The 25089-nt window shown below is 27.5% G+C and overlaps 2 protein-coding genes across 4 annotated transcripts in view; one reads left to right on the forward strand and one right to left on the reverse strand.

The window, feature by feature from the left end:
• LOC111631010 (retinoblastoma-binding protein 5 homolog) overlaps positions 1-20453 on the forward strand; it is a 76860-nt gene extending 56407 nt beyond the window's left edge. Inside the window, exons 13-15 of the mRNA XM_023375196.1 lie at positions 5552-5663; positions 16955-17104; positions 20322-20453. Of these exons, the coding sequence (XP_023230964.1) occupies positions 5552-5663; positions 16955-17104; positions 20322-20386 (327 nt within the window). The 3' untranslated portion in view covers positions 20387-20453. The remainder of the gene's footprint in view (positions 1-5551; positions 5664-16954; positions 17105-20321) is intronic.
• LOC111631012 (short-chain specific acyl-CoA dehydrogenase, mitochondrial-like) lies at positions 17411-22290 on the reverse strand. Of its 3 annotated transcripts, none has more exons than XM_023375198.1 (5): positions 21803-22290; positions 21206-21301; positions 20891-20947; positions 20649-20811; positions 17411-17806 (listed from the first exon to the last, which is right to left on the reverse strand). In XM_023375198.1, exons 2-4 carry the CDS (start codon positions 21284-21286, stop codon positions 20656-20658), a joined length of 294 nt encoding a protein of 97 aa, XP_023230966.1. In that variant the 5' UTR covers positions 21287-21301; positions 21803-22290; the 3' UTR covers positions 17411-17806; positions 20649-20655. The 3 variants fall into 3 exon arrangements, with proteins under 3 accessions (XP_023230966.1, XP_023230967.1, XP_023230965.1); XM_023375199.1 differs by lacking the exon at positions 17411-17806 and adding an exon at positions 17826-18928; XM_023375197.1 differs by lacking the exon at positions 17411-17806 and having other exon boundaries at positions 20518-20811; positions 21803-22288.
• Positions 22291-25089: the final 2799 nt, after the last annotated feature.

Here is a 25089-nt window from a genome sequence, read left to right on the forward strand (position 1 = left end):
AGACCAAGATGGTATATATAGGGGAGCATGCGTGGGTTTTAAAAATGGCCTATAATAAGTAGGTTAAAAATGTTTGAGAAATAAAAAGAATTTATGCTCAGCAAAAAATTCAGGTATGTTGATATAATTAGTTGCAGTTGCTGAGAAAAAGGTGATTAATTTCCAACTCAATTCAAAGCTAAAAAACTGAACTGAGATCAAACTTCTAAATTAGAAAGTAATTTTTGTTTTTTAAATAAAACATAATATAAAAATTTACAATATTTTGTAATAAGATTTTAAAAAGCAAAGATGGTCGATATTCCGATCACTCGATTTGATTCTTATTTTAGTAATGAAAAGTCCTGCTACCAAGAATGTCCTTTCCAATTCAATTGATGTGGGTGGAATCATCTTTAATGCATTTAAGAGAAGACATGTTATGTCTTTCACCTGTAATCTGGAAGATTTCTAGTTTTTTTTCAAGATTGTAGTACTTCTTTTGCCGTCTAGTATTCTTGATTTGTCTACTTCAGCTGCTTTAATATAAACATCAAGTTTATAGCCCAATAATTCGGCAGTTCATTTGTCTTTAATAATCAGGTTTATGAAGAAAAACTTCATACTTGCATACTTCGTATTTGTTTGTATCCTTGCTCGTATCCTTGCCCAATTTGCACAATCTGAAATAATGCAGTTATTGAAGCTACTGGGCATGGTTAAAAATTAAGAAGCATAAGCACAATTATTCCAGATATTACAAGTTCTGACAAGTAAAGAATTTTCAGTCCTGCCACAAATAAGCTACATATTGATTATTGACCATTTGTGACATGCCATAATGAGAAAAAATTAAAAAAAAACTAATAAGTAGGTTTAAAATTAATAAATACAAATGTATTCTGACAGGTTATGAGTTTATACTTCTATTTGCAAAATTTCCTCAACTTTAACTCAAAATAAGAAAAAAGTGAATTTTTAAAAAAGTTGCAAGATTTCCTGGGTTAAAAAACAACCCGGATCCCATTTGACAAACCCTAATGCAGATGTAATTAATTAACCATCCAGTGTATAAACCATTCTTTTTATAATAATGGTTTAAATTTCCATTGCTTTCACTCTCAAATTTGTAGTCTCAACATTGAATTTTAAGAATTTATATACATTAATCTCATTATAAAAATTTGATTAAAGTTTATAACCTTGGAATTATTTATTATTTATTTTTATCTAAAACCATTGTTTGTTTTTCTTAAAATTACATGAAAATGTCAAGTTGGGTTTGGACTAATAAGTAATATTGATAGAAGTAATAATTATGATAAATTTCAGATGGATTTTAACCCAATTGTCTTTTTTTTTCATATTATAAAATACTTAAATTTTTTTTAAGAATTAACTATCACTTAGCAGAACAATTACATTACTATGTATATGATTGTGTGTTTGATTAACATAGTCCACATCACAATAATATTACCTTTATCATGTTGATTAGTTATAAAAGCAATAAATTTTAAAATGTGAAACACAAGTTCACTGTAGTGGAACCCGATGTGCCACAATTATTATGGTCCAGAATAGAAATCATTTCCTTTTCAAATAACAATAAATACGAGCAAATTTAATAAATATATAGCTACTGTTGGATTGTGTGCAGGTTATGATCACCTTTTAAATCAAAATATGCTGTAAGTATTTAAAATGCTTGATTAAATCTTCAAAACAAGAGAAAAATAATGGTGATGTAAGACTGTATGATTGACAGAATATAGATAATTTATCATAGATGAAACTCTATACTGTATATAAATGTCACACTTGGCCAGTCAATCTCTGAAAAGTGGACGCCATCAGGACCAAGAAATTTGTCTGTTATTTAGATAAAATACAGTACGGCTGCCAGCATGTATAAAGTGGTTGTCTTATGGCAAAGACTACAATTGGATTATGAAAACATCAAATTTGCATTGGGAATGTAAAAATAACAAACAGTATATGTACACATACAGTATATTACTTCTCTTTTTAGATTTACAGTTTGAATGTCAAGTTATGAATGCGATTTGCTAGATGCTTCAAGGAGTAAGGAAAGTATTCCTGATTCTTGTGTTTATAACATCATAAATGATCTAAGCCAGCAGTTTCCAATCTTTTTATCGCCGCGGACCGGTCAACGTTTGATATTTTACCGCGGCCCACTGAGGGGGGATGTTGATTGTTTATATTTTAGATTGATTTAATTTAATAACTTTAATTGAATTGTATTTAAACATGCCTTCAAAATAAAATATAGTTACACCAAAAAATGAACATTAAATCAGTGAGAACCCTGAGCTTGTTTCTTTGCAACGAGACGGTTCCACTGGGGGTAATAGGAGACAATGACACCCGAAGTGTGTTTATGTCCATTTTATTCCGTTGCTCCATCATCCATTAAAAGTCGCACAAACCCAAGAGAAATACACCATAGTAAATAAAATGGAAATACCAGTAATTTAATGTTCCTTGGGCGGCCCCGGTACCATTTGATGCACGGACTGGTACCAGTCCGCGGCCTGGGGGTTGGGGACTACTGATCTAAGCAACTAACAAAAATCAAGTAGGTGTGATTTTTCAAACATTTTTTCTTTTTTCAATAACTGATTTATTAAAAATTACACTTTAGCCATCACAAAGCTGTTAATATCATAAATTATGTCATAAATGCAAAAAAAAGAATATCTTCCTACACTTTAAAGTGGTCGGCAAATTGCCTTCGTAACACGATCTTCGAACTTTTGTCAAATAAATGCTATTGCAGTAACTTTAAAAATGTTTCTTTTTCGTTACTACTATGCTGCAGTTCTTGTCAAATGAACAAATAACTTGGGAAAAATTTATGGTTTCTTGGTACTGTAAACTTAATTCCAACAATAAGACTGACAACTCTATATGTATGACAATACATATTCTGTCACAATTAGTCTTCTCTAACAGAATGTTATTAATAAGGTTAAGAATATTTTCCAGCTTTTTACATACTGTCCCCTTCCCTATTCCTATTTTTAGCCAGTCTTTATTCCATTCCTGCGGTCCAAAAGAGTATTTAAACTGATTCTTTGTTTTCATTTTAAAATATTTCATATGTAACTAATTGTTTCGGAATATTGAAGACAGGACTTTGTCATCCATTACCAATCTTACAAAAACACAATGTCCATAATTTAGAATATCTGCTATTTAGAGATAAATATAATAAATGTCCTATTTGAATGGTCTGGGGATTGTAAAAATGTCTGTTAATAGAGTTTTCACTGTATATATAAAAAAGAAAATTGAAAATTTATTGTTTGATATGACATTCTGCCTGGGATTAAAATTATTTATAAACACTTAAGAAAAATTATTGGTAAATTTCATTATAATTTTTAAAATTTTTTGCTTACAGTGATGAAGAAAAAGAAGATTTAGATGCTCTGTTATATCTTCCAATTTCACCAGAAATTGATGAGCCTGAAGAAGGTTGGGGACAGATACCCGAACAGGTATTTCCAATAATGATTCTCCATCTCAAAAATTTGCCAATGACACATTTTATACTAACAATGTAATTTACAAACACACATCAGGAGTACTAGGTCAATTACTTTTGATAATACCAATGGCAATAGAAGATTGAAGTTGTACCACATGTAAATTTATTGGATGTTAAATCTCTTAGATATTTATATGCAATTTGATATTTAAATGTACCACAGAAGCCTTCTATTGCTATCATTTTTGTACTACTTTGGATAGTACCAAAGATTTCAAGACTTGACCTCTGGGTTAAATATAAGAGAATTGCTTATATTTTTTGGTATTTTTGGCTTATTCCTGTGTGAGAATGAGATAATTTGAAAATTAGTCTATGGTTAAGAATTACATAGAAAAATTAGTATTAAACTGCCATTAAATACGTTAAAATTAGACTTGAAATTATATTTTAATATAATTTATGGCACTTTTGTAAATGAAGGCAAATGTTCATCATTTCTTAATGGATAAAATTTATTATCTGTAATTTCAATTCCATCTGACTAATTTTTAAAATTTTCTCATTCTGATGCAGGAGTAAGCACTTCTGTTTTGTTCTTAGATATTTTATTGGTTATTAAGTCAGAAGTGTTGATGGAAAATTTATTCAACTTCATTATTCAATAAATTTTTATAAACAAAAAACATTTTCTAATCATACAATGGATTTGTGTTATTAGGTTATGTGATTTACTTAAACTTTTATATTTAACAAATTTGTTAAAGTTGTGCAAATGTTGATTTAAAATAATTTTAATAATTTAGAATTAATTGGTATTATTATTATTATTTGTTTCTATCTAAGTCATTCATTAGATTTATTTTAAATCCAGTTCTATTCCTGCAAAATAAAAAATCAACCCACACTACTACATTACAGTGCAATTTCCAATTTCCAAAAACAAGACTTTGTTGAATGAAATAATAATTATGTTTTTGCTCACATATTTCAAATTATTGCTAGAGAAATACTTTTCTTTACTGATAAATTGTCCAAACAAGCAGAAACTCTTACTTTAAGAAAACAGAGTCTTATTTAGACAGCAAATAGCAAGGATTTCTAATTGATTAGTCATGTTTACATTATCTCTAAGCCATGATTATACAACAGAATAGCAGCCTTTACGTGTACATTCTTAAACACACAGGAACATGGAGTGAAAAAATACAACACACTCTTACCAGTGCTCTTTCCTGTGTTCAGAATGGCAACACACAGGAGTGTGCATTCCTGCCCAATTGCATGACTCATCATAAATCAAGCTGATATTAGAATCATCATTGGCTTCTACTGGATGAAGCTTTAACCAATGATGTTTCATTGAATAAATAAAATAAGAAATTTTTCTCAAATTAATAAAAAGTACTATATATTTTTATATTGAAAATTAATCAATATGATTTTTTTTAAACACAAAAGTCAAAAATAAAAACTAACAACATGCAATAACAGTAGCTAAAGCCACTTAAAAAATCAACATGCAGAAAGCCACTTATTAACTATTATCACATGAATGCATTCTAAGTCTGTCATATTTTAAATCTCCCATATCAACAAGACTTTGTAATTTAAACTAATGGTAAATGCCATAGTTGCATGTAAAGATAAAGTGTAAAGCTAAGTCAAGTACAATCTTAGTTTAGTGAAAACAAAACTTTTCTTCACATTCTTTTACGTACCAGCTTTAGGGAATTAACTATTCTTCACAGCTAGAACAATATGGTTAAAATTTAGAGGTTCATACATTTGTTAATAAAAATTAAAAAAAATCTATGAATATAAAATAAGACACTTGCTTAAGTTGGGAAATTGTTCATCATCCTTAACTCATGCTAGTCTGGCTTTCCTTGAACAAATAACTATGGCTAGCTCCATTATTATTTAGTAAATATAATGAATCATGGATAGTAAATCATCTATTTTAATTTTTACAGAAAACAATTATCTAAGATTGTATTTTCAAACTTAAAGAAATATTATAAGTTTAACTGGGAATTATCTATTACATAATAGCCCCCCGAAGACTACAACAACAAAAGATCTACCTCCAATGACCAGTATTCCCAAAATAAAAAGAAAAGGCTAAAAACTATTGACGTTGATCTCAAAGATGCTCCTAAAGATGGTAAGTTTTTCTTATATTTATGACAAGACAAGAGATACAATTCACAACATATTACACAAAAATATGAAATCAAAATAATTTTGCAATAAAGAATACAGTTTGGTATAAATTTGCTATACTTAAAAGCTAGTGATTTAAATGATATTAAATTACTTGGAAATTCTCCAAAACACAGATGCTTAAATGTTAAGATCCCATTAGATTAGAGGAAATTTAGAGCATAGATTGATGATTGTTTCATTTACATTGATTATAGTGGTTAAAGGTAAAATGAAGAAGAGTCATTGATTGGGAATGCTGCTCTGCAGCATTTAGACTTTGGCAGTGGTGAGTAAACCTTTGAATAACATCGACCAAAAATCAACAGAAATTTGTATTTGCATTTGGGTCATTTGTTAACTATATTTTTAATAAGTATTGTTAAAGAAAAATTCTGACAAATTGTCTATACTGTAATAGAATTTATCATATTATTACAGTTTGAATTGTAGTTTCATAAAAATTAAAAACACTATAGTGTCAGCAGCAGTAACTAACAATGATCCTTATGTAACTAACTACTAGTCTTAGTAATTAACATCATTTTCTATGAGAGTAGTCTATTTATTTAATAAACAGTAATTTATTAAAAATAAAATTATCCTTTTATAACAAATATGCTTTTGATTTTTACAAATGTTGACTAGATGAATAATGTATCATAATACATTGTTAAATTAAAGCAAACTACTAGAAAATTTAGATTTGATTTTTTCTTTCCTTTGAAGTTATGACAATGAAGTCTTCATTTTTATGATTTTACACTGTTTTAAAAAACAGAATTGTTCTGTTATGATTGGATTTCACACTAAAACTTAAGAAAATTGGATTTAAAATACAAAAACGGTATATGCTGCTTTCAAGAGCTAAAGATTGTTTTAGATACAAATTGCAAGTACATTCTATTTGACTTGTGTATGAAGCCAAAAAATATTAAAATAATCTCAGACTCAAAGATGGTTTATATAAAATTTAGAATATAACAATATACCAGAAAGTGAATATGCATTGTTTAGTTTTTTTTTTGTTAAAAAAAAATGTCACTAAGCTTCAATGAACATCACTTTAATGTAATTAAAAAAAACCAAAATGCTTCATAAATAAAATTTAAAAAATGAATTGATTTCATTGGAAAACATTTGATTTGTTCTTTCCAAATTTGTAATTAACAAAAAAAGCACATTTTAGAAATAAATCTATTTACTCTGATATTAATCAAAAAATTGCTTAAATTACAATTGCATGTTTTACATATCAAATCAATAGTAGCAATTTGAGATTTTCAATATTTTTTTTATTCAGAATTCTTTGAAATAATAAATGCAAATTGTTTTAATTAAGAAAAAGTATTAACATTTTTTGTTTAGCTCAATGTATGATCAATCTGAAAGAAGACTAGAAAATTTAACAATGTTAAATGTATTAACAAATTAAGACCTATAATGGTTGATTAATTTATACAGCAAAAAATAAATTTAGATTTTCCTTGTTTTTATGCATTTTTGCAAATCTGATGTAATTAAAATTATTCATTGTTGATGGGAAAGTGGAAAAGGTTAAAAAAAAATTATAAAGTCCATCCCAAAATAATATCTCAAACTTTTTGCATTATTCCAAATTGCACAGAACAAACAACTACACATCATTATAATCTAACAATGTATGAATCACAAGAACCAAATTTATGGGAAATGCTCTGAAAACTCTCCAAAATAATATAGTTTTACAATACAGAATCATTATGTAAATTTCTTAGAATTTTTTTAGACAACTGCTAAATGGTTCAAATTCATTATAAACTGGTTGTTAGCCACAGAATGCAAAAATGATTAGAATACAGAATGAAAAGACCAAAAGTGAAACCTAACAGATAATGATTCACTATCAGCAAATTCACCCACTCCAAAAGTCTGCAAGTGGTCAAAAACAGTATGTGGGCCCGAGGGAGAAGCATGCCTTCATAAATACTTTACTGAAAGAAATCAAGTCAGTTCATAGATTTCTGGCTTGTTTTGAAAATGTCAATTTATCAAAATGCAGCTTTCCTCAATACTGACTCTGAAATATGTTACCTCACCTTGAATTTACTCAATAGCACTTCTCAGAAGGTACCGTATGAGAAAAAGTTAAACGTGTATCCATCAAGATTATCCAGGTTGTAGTACAATTGATACATGACTGGGCTGATAAGAAAATGAATAAAATGTCCTATTCAAAGCATATTTATGGAAGTGGATCAATAGTGGTTTGGAGTGGCTGAAGTTAAAACAGAATGACTAACTTGATGGTCATTTGAAGTAAAACTGACCCCAAAATTGCCAATAGTCCTCAATTAGGAATTTTTGGAGAGAAAAACTTTGTCTTTCAGCATAATAATTCAAGATTTATTGTGTCTGAGTTCACCAAAGATTTCTTCGAGAACAAAGACGCTGGCTTGCTCACTGGTTTGAACCCTACCAAGGATTTTGTGATTTCTGTCTTGTTGTCTATGGCACAAGTAAATAATACAACTCAATTCTTGAACTGAATAGTACTGTTCTGGTATAGATGGCATCTAACATCTACATCTAGCTGTAATTTCTAAAAATAATTATTTGTAGGATAATTTCTGCCCAATTATTTCAGCTGTTATTTGATTGATTGATTAGTTCTATTCACTCTGTGTAAGAGTAAATCTCAATTAAATTTATTCAAAAATTGATCAGAAGATGAAAAAGGAGCTAAAACTCATTCCTGATATTTCCATTTCTTGTGGCAAGAATGTGATCAGTTAATTATACTAGATGTAAAAAATGTTGAACTTTCTTGCTGACTTTGAATAAAAATTTGTTAAAATACTATTTTTGGGACAGACTTTATGAATGAATTAGTGAATGTTCATATCACTATTAGAACATCTAAAATAAATTTCACAAGTAGTTATTAATTTTAAAACTTATACAATTTGCAAAAATTTCAAAGAATAGAAAGAATCAAAAATTATAGAGTATTTTTGATTTCTTTTATTATTCCTCATACAAACATGTTTCAAATTTTTAAACCTTCTTTTCTGAAAACATTATTCATGAAACAATAGTACTAAAAATGTAAATTTGGATATTCAAGAATCAACTAGAGTTTGACAAAAGTAACTGCTTTATAGGCATGATGTGTGGCAATGTGGCAATAACACATATTAACATGGCAATAAAAACATATTAAAGCCTTTAACTCCCTAAAATCAAGAATTAAATTAAATGAAATAAAAAATACTTAAAAAACTGTTATGGAAAAGTATTCTAACAGTTGCTATATTAACTTTAAGCTATTTAATATTAACCTATCATAACTCAATGCTTTTATTTTCAATAATAATAGTAATAATTTTGTGATTAATTAAAAGAATTGCAATAAAGTATTATATAATACACCAGGAAGGAAAACTCACTGAGTACATCATTATTAATAGTTTTTTTTATTGCGAGCACTTTCAACAAATCTATGTTTGTCGTCATCAAACAAAAATTTTAAAATTGAATGCGAATGTTCTAACACGAATGGAACACACATAATTTAAATTAAAAATTTTAGAATTAAAAACCATTATGAGCAAGCTACAAACGTTGGTTACGTTCGATGATGTGATATGGCGCATGTGTAGATTAGATCCACATTAACAGTGTGACAGTTGATATAAATTACTGTTTAACCATTTATATAGGGTAACCCATATGTTGGGCAGGTCAAGTGTGGGAGTGTTGCACAGTTCTGAGGTTATTGTGAGGAGAGATTCCCATATAAAAACTAGTTTCCAGTCACTACTGTATCTGAGTATTGTTGTTTGGGCCCATAACAGGTTGTAGCTCTGTTCGAGCACCTTTTTTGTGAGCTCTGTGGTGCGCTTTCCTTTCACCACATCATTCTGGTGCTTGGCTAGGCAGCTAGCAAGCATTCTTGTTGTGGCCCTAAGGTACAGTAACTCGTGTTCATCCCTGTTATGGGACTCTCCAATGGTATAGCATAGACCCCCGATTTTTCAAAGGTGGAGAATTTGTCCTGATCATTGCAGATGAGTCTGTGCAAATTCAGTAGCAGAGATCAGGGCAGGAGAAGGATCTTCATCCATGCATGTGCCACATCACATTATAACATCAAAACATAATAGACATTTATAGCTTGCTCATAATGATTTTTAATTGTAAAATTTTCAATTTAAATAATATGTATTTGATTTTAAAATTTCTGTTTGCCTGGTGACAACAAACGTAGGTTTGTTGAAAGCACTAGCAATGAAAAACTATTAATAATGCTGTACTCAGTGAGTTTTCCTTCCAGCTAAAGTATTATATATATATATGTTACCACTAAAGCTCAAAAGTCGTTAATGTATACATTACCTAGTTAATCTGCAGATTAACTAGAGTGATCTGTTAAAGTTGCTAAAATTGTTCTATTTCTCAAATTGCCTAGGTAATGTGCAAATTACCTACTAGGCACTCGGTAAAGTGAAAATAAGATCTTTGCTGGAACAACAGCAACGTTTCTGTACGCTTAAATTAACATAATGTTCTTTATTTAATTTTCGATATCTAAAGAATCAAGTTAATACAATCAAACAATCAACAAATTAGTTGATAGAATCAATCATCAACCAATTAAAAAACATACAAAAAATCAAACGATTTAAAATATTAATACAATTAGGGAAATTATTATATAGATAACCACCTATGGAATTTCGGGACTTTGAGTATCTATCTGAACTGAGGGGACCGAGACGACTTCAACGATACCCTACTTTTGGACCGGAGACGAAAAATAATAAAGTTATCATACTTTTTCTGATGATCGCATGATATAATTGTGTAGTTAATGTTACCTATGGTGAGTAAAATGGTGGCTTGTCTCTGATTCCAGCAAACAGAACAAAGAAAACAGTGGGGACGCACGTTCTAACCTAACCTAACCTATTCTAATAAATTACCATAATTATTACCAACCAAATTATTACCCATTATCCAATTGTGCTTACTTATTAGTGCAGTCTAAAGATTGGTGACACTTTGAATTTCATAGCAATTTGTTTTTGCAACAAGCACACCTATTTGTGGTACATTTATTTGTGGCAAAGATCTTATTTTCACTTTACCGAGTGCATAGTATGTAATGTGCAAATTACCTAGATACTCTGTACATTATCTAGGTAATTTGAGAAATGGAACAATTTTCACAACTTTAATGGATCACCCTAGTTAATCTACAGATTAGCTAGGTAATATACATATTAACAACTTTCAAGCTTTAATAGTAACATAATATATTAAAATAAAATAAATTATCTTGCAATTTTATGAGTAAAGACAATAAAGTAAGTTGAAAAAGCATTTATGAATATGTCATAGTATAATTTCAACAAATAACTTACAATTACTTTGTAGATGGATTTACATATTTTCTAAATTTTTAAATAATTAATGTGAAGTATTATCAGAAATACTTCACATTAATTACTAAGAACTGACCGTGTGTATACAAACAGAAAGATGAATAAAATAGGGTTTTCAGATTTCTATATTGTGTGGAAACATCTCAGAAGAAATAATAATTATTATTGCTGCAATAGAATTATATTTTCATAAAACTGTAACAAAAATTCTATTTGAGTTGTCTGAAAATGTGCTGAATGCCTTGCTGGCGAAAAGTTTTTAGAACATGAGTATCTCAAGAACTAGTTAGTTTTTTTGGGTTATTAGTTAAATTATTATTATGTGAGATGTGATGGAATTTGGTATTTATTCTGTTTTTTTAAAAAATCAATGGACGAAAGTTTTTAGAACAGTTTTACTTCCCTAAAGATACAGAAAATTATGCATACTAAGTTAACAATTAATAACTTGTTGCACTGTCTTTTTTCTGTGCAACATTTAACAACCTAGAAGGTACTGATTTATAAAGATTTACAACAACATTTTCATCAATTATCAGCACATGTTGAATTTACACTTTAACTCTTCATGAGAATTAAAACTGTTTATAACCAAAAATTTGCTGTTCCATTAAATGCCAAAAATGTTCTATAATGCCCAAGTCATGATAATGAGCTAGCCAATTAATTATGGGAAATTTATTCTCTTGAAAGTAATGCCTATTTATGCCAGCTGTATGGATTACTTCATTATCTTGGTGCCAAAACCACTTCCCTTGTGGAAAAAAATTTTCACAAAAAAGATAGAAATGTTTTCAGATCATTCAGATACTCATGGCATTATACTTTCCTTCTATGAATTTGATCATCAATATTTCCCAACTATTTATGGCACCCAGAATCATTATGGAACTAACTTTTTGCTGGCATTTTTGTACAATGAGGTACTACTGTAATTACTGCAGTTTTCTCAAAATAAGACTTGCTATTATCTAGACCTCCAAACAAAAATGTTTTTCATCACTAAATACAATTAAATCAAAATTGGAATGTTCTCTGATATGTTTTTTGCAAATTCAAGATGTTGGTATTTATGGTTATCTGTCTATGGCAGATCTTTCTCCAATTTTTCATAAGAAAAGTTATCAGCAGCTATAAATTGGCAAATAGAATGTCAGGAAGCACCTAATTCAGTTTTCTTTGATATTTTGACCGTTGACAATATTGTCTCTTGCTACTTTGTTGTAGACACGACACGACACTCCTGTATTGCTTTTGGATGCCCAGTATGCTTGACTTTCTTCCAATCTTTGTTATGTAAGACATTAAAAAAAGTGTATGGCAGATTTTTGACTATCTGTGCTATCTTTATGGTGAATCCTGTAGCGGACAAAGCAAAAGATTCTCCAGTTATTTTTTCCGATGAAGTCATTTTAGAACAAAAACAAAGAAATTTGTCTTATAATTTAATTCAAAGCAAATAAAACATTAAGTATACATACAAGAAAGACATTGGGCGTACACAAAGTGTTTAGCCGGCAGAAAAGAGGGTAAGGGAAAGGGGAGGGAAAGAGGAGATAGACAGTAGAAGTTTAAGTAGAACATTAAGTATAACAGAATAAACAAAAATTTTCAAGTGTTCTAAAAACTTTTGTTCATTTCATTTTTTAAACAAAATGGAATAAATTTAAATTTGAACACACCTCACTTTGGAATTTTGCCAACTAACTTATAATAATAATAATAAATTAACATGTAGTCCAAAAAACCAAATTTCAAAAAATAAATTGTTCTGGAGTCTAAAAACTTTCGACCAGCAGTATATATAACAAAATATATTACAAATTGAACAATTTTGTTTTATCAGTATCATTAATGAAAATGCATTGTTCTTGGTCCAGCAGTTGGATAATTGGAAAAAATACCCATAATGAAATTCATAGGACAAATTTATTAGAATTAAAAAAACTTATGCAATTAAGTATTCTTTCAATTATATCAAATGTATTTTAAAGAGAAAGAAATAAGATCATAATGTAACTAAGAAATTCTGAGTCATCCATTTGTTTAATTTTTTCTGATTTTACATCACAATATGTGGACATTCACATGATGACAATGACAAATTATGTATCCACCAAAATCATTGTGATGATTTTGGTGGATATATAACACTTGGCATTATCTTTATTACTCTTACTGATGATAATCTCTACATAGTTTATATTAGTATTTTCCCTAGACCTTTCATTAATTCAGGCAAGCAGAAAATAGACAGTCCAATAAATTTCAGTTATACAGTAACCACACTTCTGCCAATTACATTTGTATTTTTGAAACATTTAGTATTGTTGCTATCCTTCAAAATAGATTTTTTTTTTTCAATTAAAATCATGAACAGATAATGGAATAAACTTTCATTTAAAATTTACAATCATATTTATGAAAATTGTCCTGACAAAAAAAAAATATTTTTTTGTTAGAACAGATCCTTTACTGAGAAGAGAATGAGTTACTGTAGTGATCATATTTTTCCAGAACTCTGTGTCAAATATATATTATAGTATTATTATATTTTATGCCTTAAAAGATGAATGAATGATGGATATATCAATATAAGTAGAAACCATTAAATTTAAAATTTCCAAACAGCTAAAAAAAAGACATTGATTGATAATTTTAGTTATCAGACAATGCATAAAAACTAATTTATTTAATTATAAAAGATTTCCATTAATCAATTACAATTATTTGCCTCTGAAATTATCACTAAATCAACTATGGTACTAAAGTGAAGAACCTCAAGTGATAAGAATGCTCCTTGCAATGAAAAAAAAAAAAAAAAAAATCACACATTTATTAAAAAACTTTCATTACCTAAGATTTACTGTTTATGGGGCAGATTGATGGCACTATTCAGGAGAATACTAAATTAAGTTTTGACTATATGCAGGTAATATATTGTTTGATGATGATAAATGATGGTAATTGATCAGTCAAAATGGAAAATAAATGTTTTTATAGTTTGATTATATTTTATTTTATGAAATATCACTACTAAATATTAAATATCTAAATATTAAAGTCTTATTACTCTATAAAATAATTGATTTATTTGAGATTTTTGTTCAATTATCATAGAAGGAACAGGCTATATAATAACTTACAAGGAGAGAGTGCATGGTGGGAAATACAAATCTGAACAAAACTTTTGCAGTTTGTAGATGAGACTTCTTGGGTATACATGTAAAGTATTAAATGTTTTGGCTGGCTGGCTGTTTGATAGTAATTAAGAAAAACGATTTTAGTATCTGTTATAAAGAGTGCATGCTAAAACCTTTATCTACTACAATGTTGTCCCAAGTTCAAATCCTGTTTTCTGGAATTCTTAAAACTTTTGTTAAAATACATACTATTTATAAATAATAATTAACAAATTAAATACATATTACTTTGTTTAATTTAGATAGTATTTCATGACTAGCACACCTAATATTGACCTAGTTACTTGGAACAGACTAATTTTATTGCCTTGTTACTATATTTACAAATTAAAATTTATTAGTCATATTTAGTTATGAGCTATCAAAGTTTTATGGCATTGTCAATAAAATGGAGCCAGTGTCAAATGTCTCTAACTCAACCAAAAGTTTAATTTCCTGATACTTCTCATACAGCTTATTATATGGCAATTAGAAATTCAAGAGTTATTTCAAAATAACTTTGAAAATATGTACAGTACTTGTTTATTTGGAAGAATTGTTGTGAACTGTTGATGAATTGTTTACCACTGTATTACGTATTTTGGAAATGGTGAAAATTATGTGCAACAAAATTCTTTATAAATAATACATCTCTGCTGTTAGCGGCTATTATGGCGGGTTTACACGATGATAGTTTTTCATGAATGTACTGCCATGATAGTAGGCCCTACTATTTGAAATTTTGTTGTTTTTCAATATTAAATATTTAAGGGCACTCTCATGATAGTACTATCATGGCAGTACTTACCGCATAACGTAAACCGCATGATAGTTTNTAATATTAAAAAAACAACAAAATTCTTTATAAATAATATTTAAATCAGTTCAACAAAAAATTTTTTTTCAAACTTTTGTTACTAAAAAAATATTTCTTGGGACAACATTTAAGTGAAGGTTTTAGCACATTGTCATACAGCACATTGGGAATGTCAATCTTACTGCACATGTTATAATGAATGTTAACTTTTTTGTTAATTATTATTGAATGGCTAGCCATCTACAATTCATATATTACATATATATTCAGGAGGTCCTGTCTACAAACAGAAAAAGTTTTGTTCAGGTTTGTATTTTCTATCAAGTGCACTCTCCTTTTTAAGAAATTAAGTTAACATCTATTTTAAATGAGAGCATGATGGATATTGGATCAGAAAAGAATTACAGAAAACTTTTAAATAAATATAAATATCTATTTAGAAAACAATGCATGAAACAATATATCAGCAGTATATATTATTCTTATCAGAATATAGAAAATATGAATTCGCTGTATTGTTTATACCATATCAATTTCCTCAATCTTATGCTTGTATGTATGATGTTTGCCATTACTTACAATTACATTGAAATTCAGCAGCTTTACTAGAAAAGAAATTAACACTCTTGCCATCTAACTAAAAAAAAAAAAAGATTATTAATTGACATTTTAAAGAAAGGACAAGATATCAACAATACACATCCTACTTCACTGTTCCCAGATGTTAATAGACAACAGACATACCAAATATCAAGCATATTGTAATGAGAATGTTTCAGTTGGAATTTCTTAATAAAAAGTGTCTGTTGATTATGGACTTTAAAAAAATTTCTATAAATATATTTCATTAGTAAGTTGGAATATATAAAATATTCCAGTAAGATCCAAATGACATTTATCACATTTTGAAGAGAACAATATATTTGAAACCAATAAAAACTCTCTTCCAATAAGATTTCTTACTGGAGAGAAATATATGGTTTAAAGAAAATTTCCTTATCCTACATTTGGCAATAAGAACATATGCAAATATTATAATAATAATTATAATAATTATTATTATAATATTTGCATATGTTCTTATTGCATATGTTTATTATTACTGTAGGCTAATAATAATTATTATTAGCCTACAGTTCCCATATTTTGGCATGATTAAATTTTTCAATGTGAAATATATAATAATATAATTACATACTTTAAAGTTTTATTGAAAGAAAATGCATGAAACCAGTTTACAATCTTTGTACATTTTCCATATAAAATTAAATAAATTTAAGAGCTTCAAATGCTCACACATTTCAAATGGAAATGAATGATTTCTTTCAAGCTGCAAAAATAACTAACTATCTCAACAAATTTCAACAATGTAAATTAAAAATATTTTAAAAATATAATTTAACTAGTTTTATTATTATTATTATTTTCAAAAAAAGTTCTTTACTTTTTGAATTTTATAATTAATGATTGTTCATTGCAGTTTTTCTAATTCTTTGATGATTTAATTTAATAAGATCATCTCCATTACAATATGATTTTAACTACACTTTTTACATTCTTCTTCAAAATTAATTTCTGAACTTCCTCATAAAAGGAGAAAAAGATTGTGTTTTACTACTGATCTTAAAACTTCATTTTCATATTCTCTTTAATTACTTAGTTGGGCTGCATAACCTAGTGAAATTTTAAAATTCAATGATGTAAACTACATCACCGAATTTTAAAATGTAAACTTAACAGCAAAGCTGTGCATATAATTAAAATAAATATAGAAAATGTCTTGACTAGCTTCTCTGAATATAAATATCTATCGGTTACCTTTCTGTAGAGACACATCCGTTACTGAATGTTAAAGCTCGAGATAAGGGACATCCACAGCCTAGAAAAATGGGACGCCTAAAGCCACCTAAAACAGCTTCCGACGGAAAAGTATCTCACCGTTCAAAATATGGAAAGGGAGAAAGAATGCGTGATAAAAGTAAAAATCAGTTCTATGTTATATTTCAAAGAATATTTTATATTATGATTTTGATATATCAAATTTTAAATATTTTTCATTTATAAATAAAATGATTAATAAAAATAAATTTGTTTATGTAAACACATTTATTTTTATTAAATCACTAACCATTTGTTTTTATTTCTGAGGTAATTTGAACACTTATTAATCCATCTTCAGAGTTATACACATTGATTAATAATTTTAATATATCAAAACATTTATAAAGAAATCATAAAAATTCTTTAATAAAATAAATTAATGAATTTTATTAAAGTTCTGTTTTTAATGTTATTTAAAGTAGTAAAAATAAGAATTCCATAATTATATTTTTAAAATTTTCTTCTCATTGTTTCCTATTCAGATATATAACCTATCAAAGTTTTAAAAATCAATTTACGCAAAATAAATTACTACATTATTAATTCAAATACTAATTGCCAAATTTCTAGAAGTATTTCAAGCCTCTAATTTATATGATTTTTATATAAATTAGAGATAAAATTTTCTCACCAAAGAAAAGTTGAGATTGGTTCTTTCCACCAACATCGATATTTCTTCTAGAAAATATTTCTGAATGAAAATCATCAACAAAATAGTGTTATCATTCATGTTTTAATACTTTAAATAAGAAGAAGTCATATATTAGAGACTGGCTGATCTTCTTTTACTTGCTACTTGCTGAAAAAAAATTATATTATCATAAATTCTGAAAATTAAGTTACACATTTTTTCAACTAATATTATTTTCCTAATTAGTTGCTGTTAAACTATTTTTTAGACTAGAAAGCAAAATATGAACCTATTTTAAATTTGAACATTATCAAAAGAAGCTATAACATTATTAGATGAACTTTTCAACTATATAAAAGATTAAAAAAATTAAATCTAGAAAAACAAACCAGAAACCTATTAAAATCAGAGGAATAAAAATATATTTTTAAAATAATAGTTAATAGTTATCTCTAATTAGTACAATTCTTCAGTGCATACTTACAAATGATAAAAACTGTGATCAGATCAGAATAGACAGTACAGACTAATTTGAATAAATGATACTATGAGAATATTTAGAGAAAGATCAGTTATTAATTCACATAAAAATTTCCTCTCTCTCTTTTCTGCTAATAGTTTTATATAATGTTTCTGTACATGTGTAATGCAATCAAATAAATTTACAAAAATAACTCAAAAAAACTATTATGTCCTACAATTAAAAAGAACTTTATTGGATAAATCTTATTCAAGAATTTTGGAAAGATAAAAATATTTAGTGAGTTCAAAAGAGTATTTTTATGAATTTATTGTTTAATCATTATACTTCCATGTAATAATGTAAGTAACAATTATATAATATCAATTACATCATTAATATTAATGGAAAGAAATGTATTAGACATTAAATATGAGTAAGTCTAATTAACATCCAGTTAAAAATTGACATATTTAATTATTACAGTACGATAGCTATTTCCCTATATTATTAGCCACAAATGCTTTTTTCAAACCAGTCATAAATCTATGTATATATATAATATCATAATTGATTACAGTTAATAATCTTTTATTGACTAGTCATACACTTGAGTGATTTTCAGAATGCCAGAAATTTGCATGTTTTCAATAAAAAATCACTATAGTCATTTATCTGTAACTGGCCTTAGTTTTCTTAAATTTGTTTCTTCAAATAATAAAATTTTTTAGTGGCTTTTATTAGAACAATAATTTATCTAAAAGCTTTTTGTAAAGTAAGTATTCAATTAATAGTTGCTTTTCACTGGCTGGAAAGTCAGTTGCTCAGAACTGCATAAAATAATTTCAATTATGAATTTCCATGTGTTAAAACTTGATAATAAGTATTATAGATTTTATTTAGAAGAATATTGATTATTTGCAATAATTATTAAAATGTAACTGCATATTATAATATTTTTAATGAGTTTGGAAGTCTTTTAGTAGTAATTTAATTACTCTCTAGATCACGGGTTCCCAACCTATGGGTCGCGACCCAAAAGGGGGTCGCAACGGGTTTTCTGTGGGGTCGCCAACTTATGCAGTAAACTAAAACAAAATTTTCACTATAATGCAATATTTATTTTTAATGGTGTCTTAAAGTTTGAATAATTTCATATATTTTAGAAAAAATTAAAATAAGTGTAATCTGGGTACGTTATTCTGTCACAGTTGGTTGAAACATGTGTTGAGAGTTTTGAGAGGAATAAATTAAATGTTGAGAATGACATGAGGTTGGCGTTAACAAAATTTCACCCGCGAATTTTGAGGCTGGTTAATAATACATGCAATTTCAACCATCTCATTAAATTAATTATTAAACATAATTTAAAATAAAATTATGCTAAAAAACTAATTTCATTGTTTTCTTAATTACCTTATTAAAAATACCTTTTTCAATTGTATCGGGGTCGCGGGTCACTTGGCTTTTATAAAAAAGGGGTCGCCACCCGAAAAAGGTTGGGAACCGTTGCTCTAGATCTAATTTCTGTCAGTGTTGTTTAAGTGATGAAGATGGATTACTTAAACACATTTGAAAAAATTAAGCTATGTTTTATTAAAGCTTAGAATTATCATGTTTAACTAAAAATTAAAAATTTGTTATGGTGCTTTCAGATTTGGATAATTTTAATGCATACTTTAGAAAACAGAAAACAAATTCAGGATTAATGTCAACATAAATGTACACATGTGTCCAAAACTTAAAGACAGACAACATTTGTATAGAGAGAACTTTAGATAAATGCAGACAAATATGGCATGAACTGTATGTATTATTCAATGTCTAACACAGGGTAATAAATAACAACTTGTAGGATTTTACAAATCAAAGCATAAAAATAATTCTTTGATGAAAAAGATACTTACAGCAGTTAGACATAGGTGGAGAATGGATGGAAAGTGTTTACCAATATACAGCAGAGTGACCCGTTAATATGGAATATGTCCACCTCAGCTGCAATGCAGCACTTACATCATCATGGCAGGCTCATCACCAAAACTTTTTCTAACTATCACCAATAGCAATTGTGTTCATCCTTAGGTTTTGAACATGTGTGTATATTATCTCTAGAAAATAATTTTATATAATATGATTGAATTCATTTTCTGTCTTGATGTATTGTCTAATCAATTTTTCAAATAAAATTCATTATTATTAATTATTTAACTTTTTTTTTTATAGTTTCAGGAAGCATTCCAGACATTGATTTAGCTGGATTAGGGGATAGTTCTGGTCTCCCTTCATAAGTGTTCTTTCTACTTGTATATACAGAATTTGTATTTTCATTGATTTTATAATAAAAGTAAACAAATTATAACATAAAAATTGCTGATAATAAGTTATAGATGTACTGTATACCAGTTTATCTATTTTCAAATAATTGCATCAATATTAATTATGAAATTTAATAATGACAGCAATATCAAAATTATATTTACATTTTAAAAATTTGGCAAATATTTATGTATATAAAAAATATATATATATATCTTATCAAAAACAAATCACCAAAAATTTAGCTCAATCCATATTCTTTTATCAAATTATTTGCAATTACTAATCTCTGAATTTCACTAGTTCCTTCATAAATCTCAGTAATTCTAGCATCTCTGTAATATCTTTCAGCAGGCATGTCTGAAACATAACCCATTCCACCTAGAATTTGTAGACCCTGATATAAAAGACATTTATTAATAAATTATTATTAATAATGATAAATTTATTTAATAATTTATAAAAAGATTTCTTACTTGATGAGTAACAAACGTTGCAGCTTCTGAAGCAGCTAATTTAGCAATTGCAGCTTCCTGACAAATTAACACTTGTTACTTTTATGCCAATTTATGCCAACTTATTATTTATGATGATGATTTTTTTTAATATAAATATGTTAGTTTAATCAGATAATTAAAAATTATTAGTTTAGTTAAATGTAGGCCATTTATCTTTTAAATAATAAGTCTCCATCCCAAGCATATTTGAATAATCTAGCTTTTCAAATTCTTTTAACATTACACTGTTAAAAAGTCCTATTATAAATTGAGTTTGTCATTTTAATTATTTACCTTTGTATATTTTTTGCCAGCATCTTTCAATGCTGCTGCTCTCCAAGTCAAAAGACGTGCACTCTGAAGTTTCACTTCCATATCTGCTAATTTTATCTAAATGAAAAATTGTATCAAAAATACTTAATATTAAAGTGTGATTATTACAAGAATATTATATTAAAAAAGTTTCTACTTTAATCTTTAATTTCTAATATTGTAGATTTCTATAATATGATGATTCTAGACATATTAATTAAATTTATTTTAATACTTTCAATTTTCATAGCTAAGGATCTAAATTTTTAATCTAAGTTTAAATTTTTAATTAAAATTTTAGATACCATATTCACATTCAAAAGATAAATATAATTCATTTTAACTTATATTTATAACCTGAAATTCTAGTCTAAAAATTTTTATGAACATTACTTTGGTTTTATGTTGCTTCAATGACTAAAATGTCATCTGTAGACTTTATGATAAGTTTTATATATTCAAAATAAATGTGCTTCATCATGTTTTTATATGCAAAACCTAGCATATCATGTAAATTAATTTTCTGGCTAAAAATAAAATTATGATAAATTAATGTGTTATTAATTCATGATAACAAACCTGAATAGCTTGAAGTTTCAATAAGCTTGCTCCAAATGCTTGTCGCTTTGCAGCATAATCAATTGCACAGTCTAAAGCTGCCTAGAAAATATTAAATTTATAATACAAATTTTCAAGAATCAGGATGACAGAAATATTGTATAAGATTTTCATTTAATATATTTCTTAATTTTTCAATACTTCAAAATTTTAAGTGTTTCTGAAGTTGTTTTTTAACATTTCATGAAAAATTTGATTGCCACCTTCACTCAGGATTACTCTGCATTTCTTTCATGAAACAGTATTCAAACATGAAAGCATTCAAGCAATAAAACCACTTAAACCTGTGAGCTGACTAACCATTTTCATTTGCTTCAAAAACACTAAACTAATAAACTGGATGCTACAATAACTACGAAGTGTTACTAAATGGAACTTATGAATTTTATTACTTCTAAGACAGATCAAGTATTTCATCTTACAAATTTACTGTGGTACAAGATCAATCTTAAAAAATTGTGGACCTGGGAACAACAGTGGTCTAACAATTTTTAAATAACTAGAAATAAAGGCTTAAAGTTTTTCATAATTTATCAAGTTGCTATACAAGGTTCATATTTGTCATGATGTACAATGACTCTCTTAAAATGTCTTCTACATTGTGATATTGTTAAAGTAGTTAATTTTGGGCTACAATTTGAAAAAATTGTAAACCTATAAATTCTCACTGTCATCCATTTGTCTGTCCTTCCTTAACCTCAAGAATGGAGTTAGATGAAAGTCAAGACCACATATGGATAGCTCTGTGGCAGAGGACCCCAATTAACTATATACAAACTTATGGTTTGCACTAGAAGTCATGTTATTTCAATTAAAAAATTTCCCTGACAGGAGTTAGATAGATGACTGGCACGACTATTGCTAGCAAGAAAAGTATGAGGTACAGGGGCAAGGTAGTATTACTTTGAGGTGAGAACATATATTTTAAATTAAATACAGTAAATTAAAAATTTCAGCCCAGCATTGTGACGATGTCACAATAAATAACTGTCGTTTACAATTAGGTAATTAGATACAATTATAATTGGTGAAAATATGCAGCATTCCTAAAAAGAGACCACTATTGCATAAACTGATAATACCTTGATATTTTCAATATAATTTCAAGCTCTTATCCTTTCTTAATAATAATTTAATGTTCGCACCATTAATACCCAAAATAAAGGATATCAGGCATTCAAATAAGTTGAAATCTTGAAATCTCAAATATGATATAATTGTCTATTTTAGCTTATTTTATAAGCTTAAAACATTTGTTTTTACTTAACCTTTATATTTCAGCAGCACATTTTTTTGTTTTGCTGTATACTTTACTATTAAGAATACTATTACTATTATGGAGAATAAATAGACTTGCTCCCAGGTCCCCAGTAATCCATATAATGCATGTCTAATGTTTAAAAATTGCATAATCTGTTTCATATGTTATTGCTCCAAAATAGATAAATTTAAGAAAATCTTCAAATTGCAAATGACAGTGATATACCCTTCTCTTCATAACATTTGTGGTATGGAAACATTTATAACAAAAATGAAATTCAAAAATATTAAACATTAAAATTAGATGTTTACACATTTTTTTGTGATATGGATGATATAGTTTTGGTTCATTTCATTCCAAAAGTAAAAATAATACCAGAACTAATGTGATATAATTACCGAGTTTAGCTTTATTCCTAACATATGTAAGATATATATATTATATCATGTAAGTTTCAAAAAAGATACACCTTTAAAAGAAAAAAATCCAGCAATGAGTTACTTAACTTTTCCAGCAACATTTGGTGGTGTCATCTGTTATAAAAATTTCTTTTTATAATAATTTAAAATACAATATTTTACTAAAATGGCAAAAAACACAATTTTGAGGACAGGGATGGGTTTTATAAAAAATTGTAATGCTAATAAAATCATCATTAAGTCTGACAGTACTCAAGATATGAGACAACCCTCTTTATCTCCCCTGTCCTGTTGATCTTTAACCACCAAAATTTAATAGCATCAATCACCCTAATAAACAAACCTTCCTGCAAAATTTCAGAAATTTTTGACAAAAAGAACAGGAGGTCTTAAGCTTCAAAGAGGGTGAACAAAATCATGCCCCAAACACACTCCTGAATTTTTTTGAATTTTTCAATGTTTCAAGGTCCTGAGTCCAAATATGTAAATATCTCGAGGGGTCATTTTTTGACTGATCACCATACTTTCCCTCTGTTATATATAACAGTTGGGAAAGTAAAAAAAATCTTTAATACAACGCTAAAAATAACAATATTTGCTGGATATATTCACTTTTATTACCACTTAAAAGGGGTTTTTCAAACAAATAAACTGAAATGTTATAAAAAATAATCTTGTTGCTCAATATCATATGGCCAATCAAACAATTGAAACATTAAATGAAAGGAATCTGAACTGATGGAGGTCTAATAAATTGATGGATGGAATTTTTGTATGTTTATCCCACTAGAAAAAAATTTTTATTGAATGAATAAATCATTGATATGGTAATAAAATTAGTTGATGATACAAAACTTTATCTAGTGGAATTAAAAGTTACATGAAATGCAGGAATCAGTGTGTTGAAATCAAGAGCACTAATTTAATAAAATTTCTTATTATGAATACAAAAAACTAAATTTTGATTTTAAAAATATTTCTTCACAGTCTTGATTTTAATATTTAATAAAAGCAGCTTATAGTAGAACACACTTGTATACATTTCATATATTTTAAAATACTGATAAAAATATTATTTTATAGAATATTGTTGTCAAATGTCTTGATATTTTTTATTTTAAAGATCTATCAATGTCTAGGATCAAAAGTTCTAAACCATTCTTTAAAATTTTTGAGAAAAAAGATGTCCTTTTTTCCTCTACTGCAGTGGTTCCCAACCTTTTTTCATTAGCGTACCCCGTGACATGCCATATCTCTAGATTGTACCCCGTGACATGTCATATCTCTAGATTGTACCCCTCATTTAAGAAATTTAGTGAGTAACTGTATTGTTAATTTTACATATTGTAACTTTAAATTAAATAAAAAAAAAACTAAAAGAAAAAATGTATAATAAAGTTGTGATTGTTGCAAGGAACATTATTTATCTAATAATTTTTTAATACTATTAGTTTGTGATACATAATATATTATTTTTTCTGCCATAATAACTAACTTTTTTCTGTACCCCTAAACAACCTATCGCGTACCCCTAGGGGTACGCGTACCACAGGTTGGGAATCGCTGCA

The sequence above is a fragment of the Centruroides sculpturatus genome, unplaced genomic scaffold (genome assembly GCF_000671375.1).
Source record: "Centruroides sculpturatus isolate CEXI.00-Female unplaced genomic scaffold, Cexi_2.0 scaffold682, whole genome shotgun sequence".
Classification (NCBI taxonomy): Eukaryota; Metazoa; Arthropoda; class Arachnida; order Scorpiones; family Buthidae; genus Centruroides; species Centruroides sculpturatus.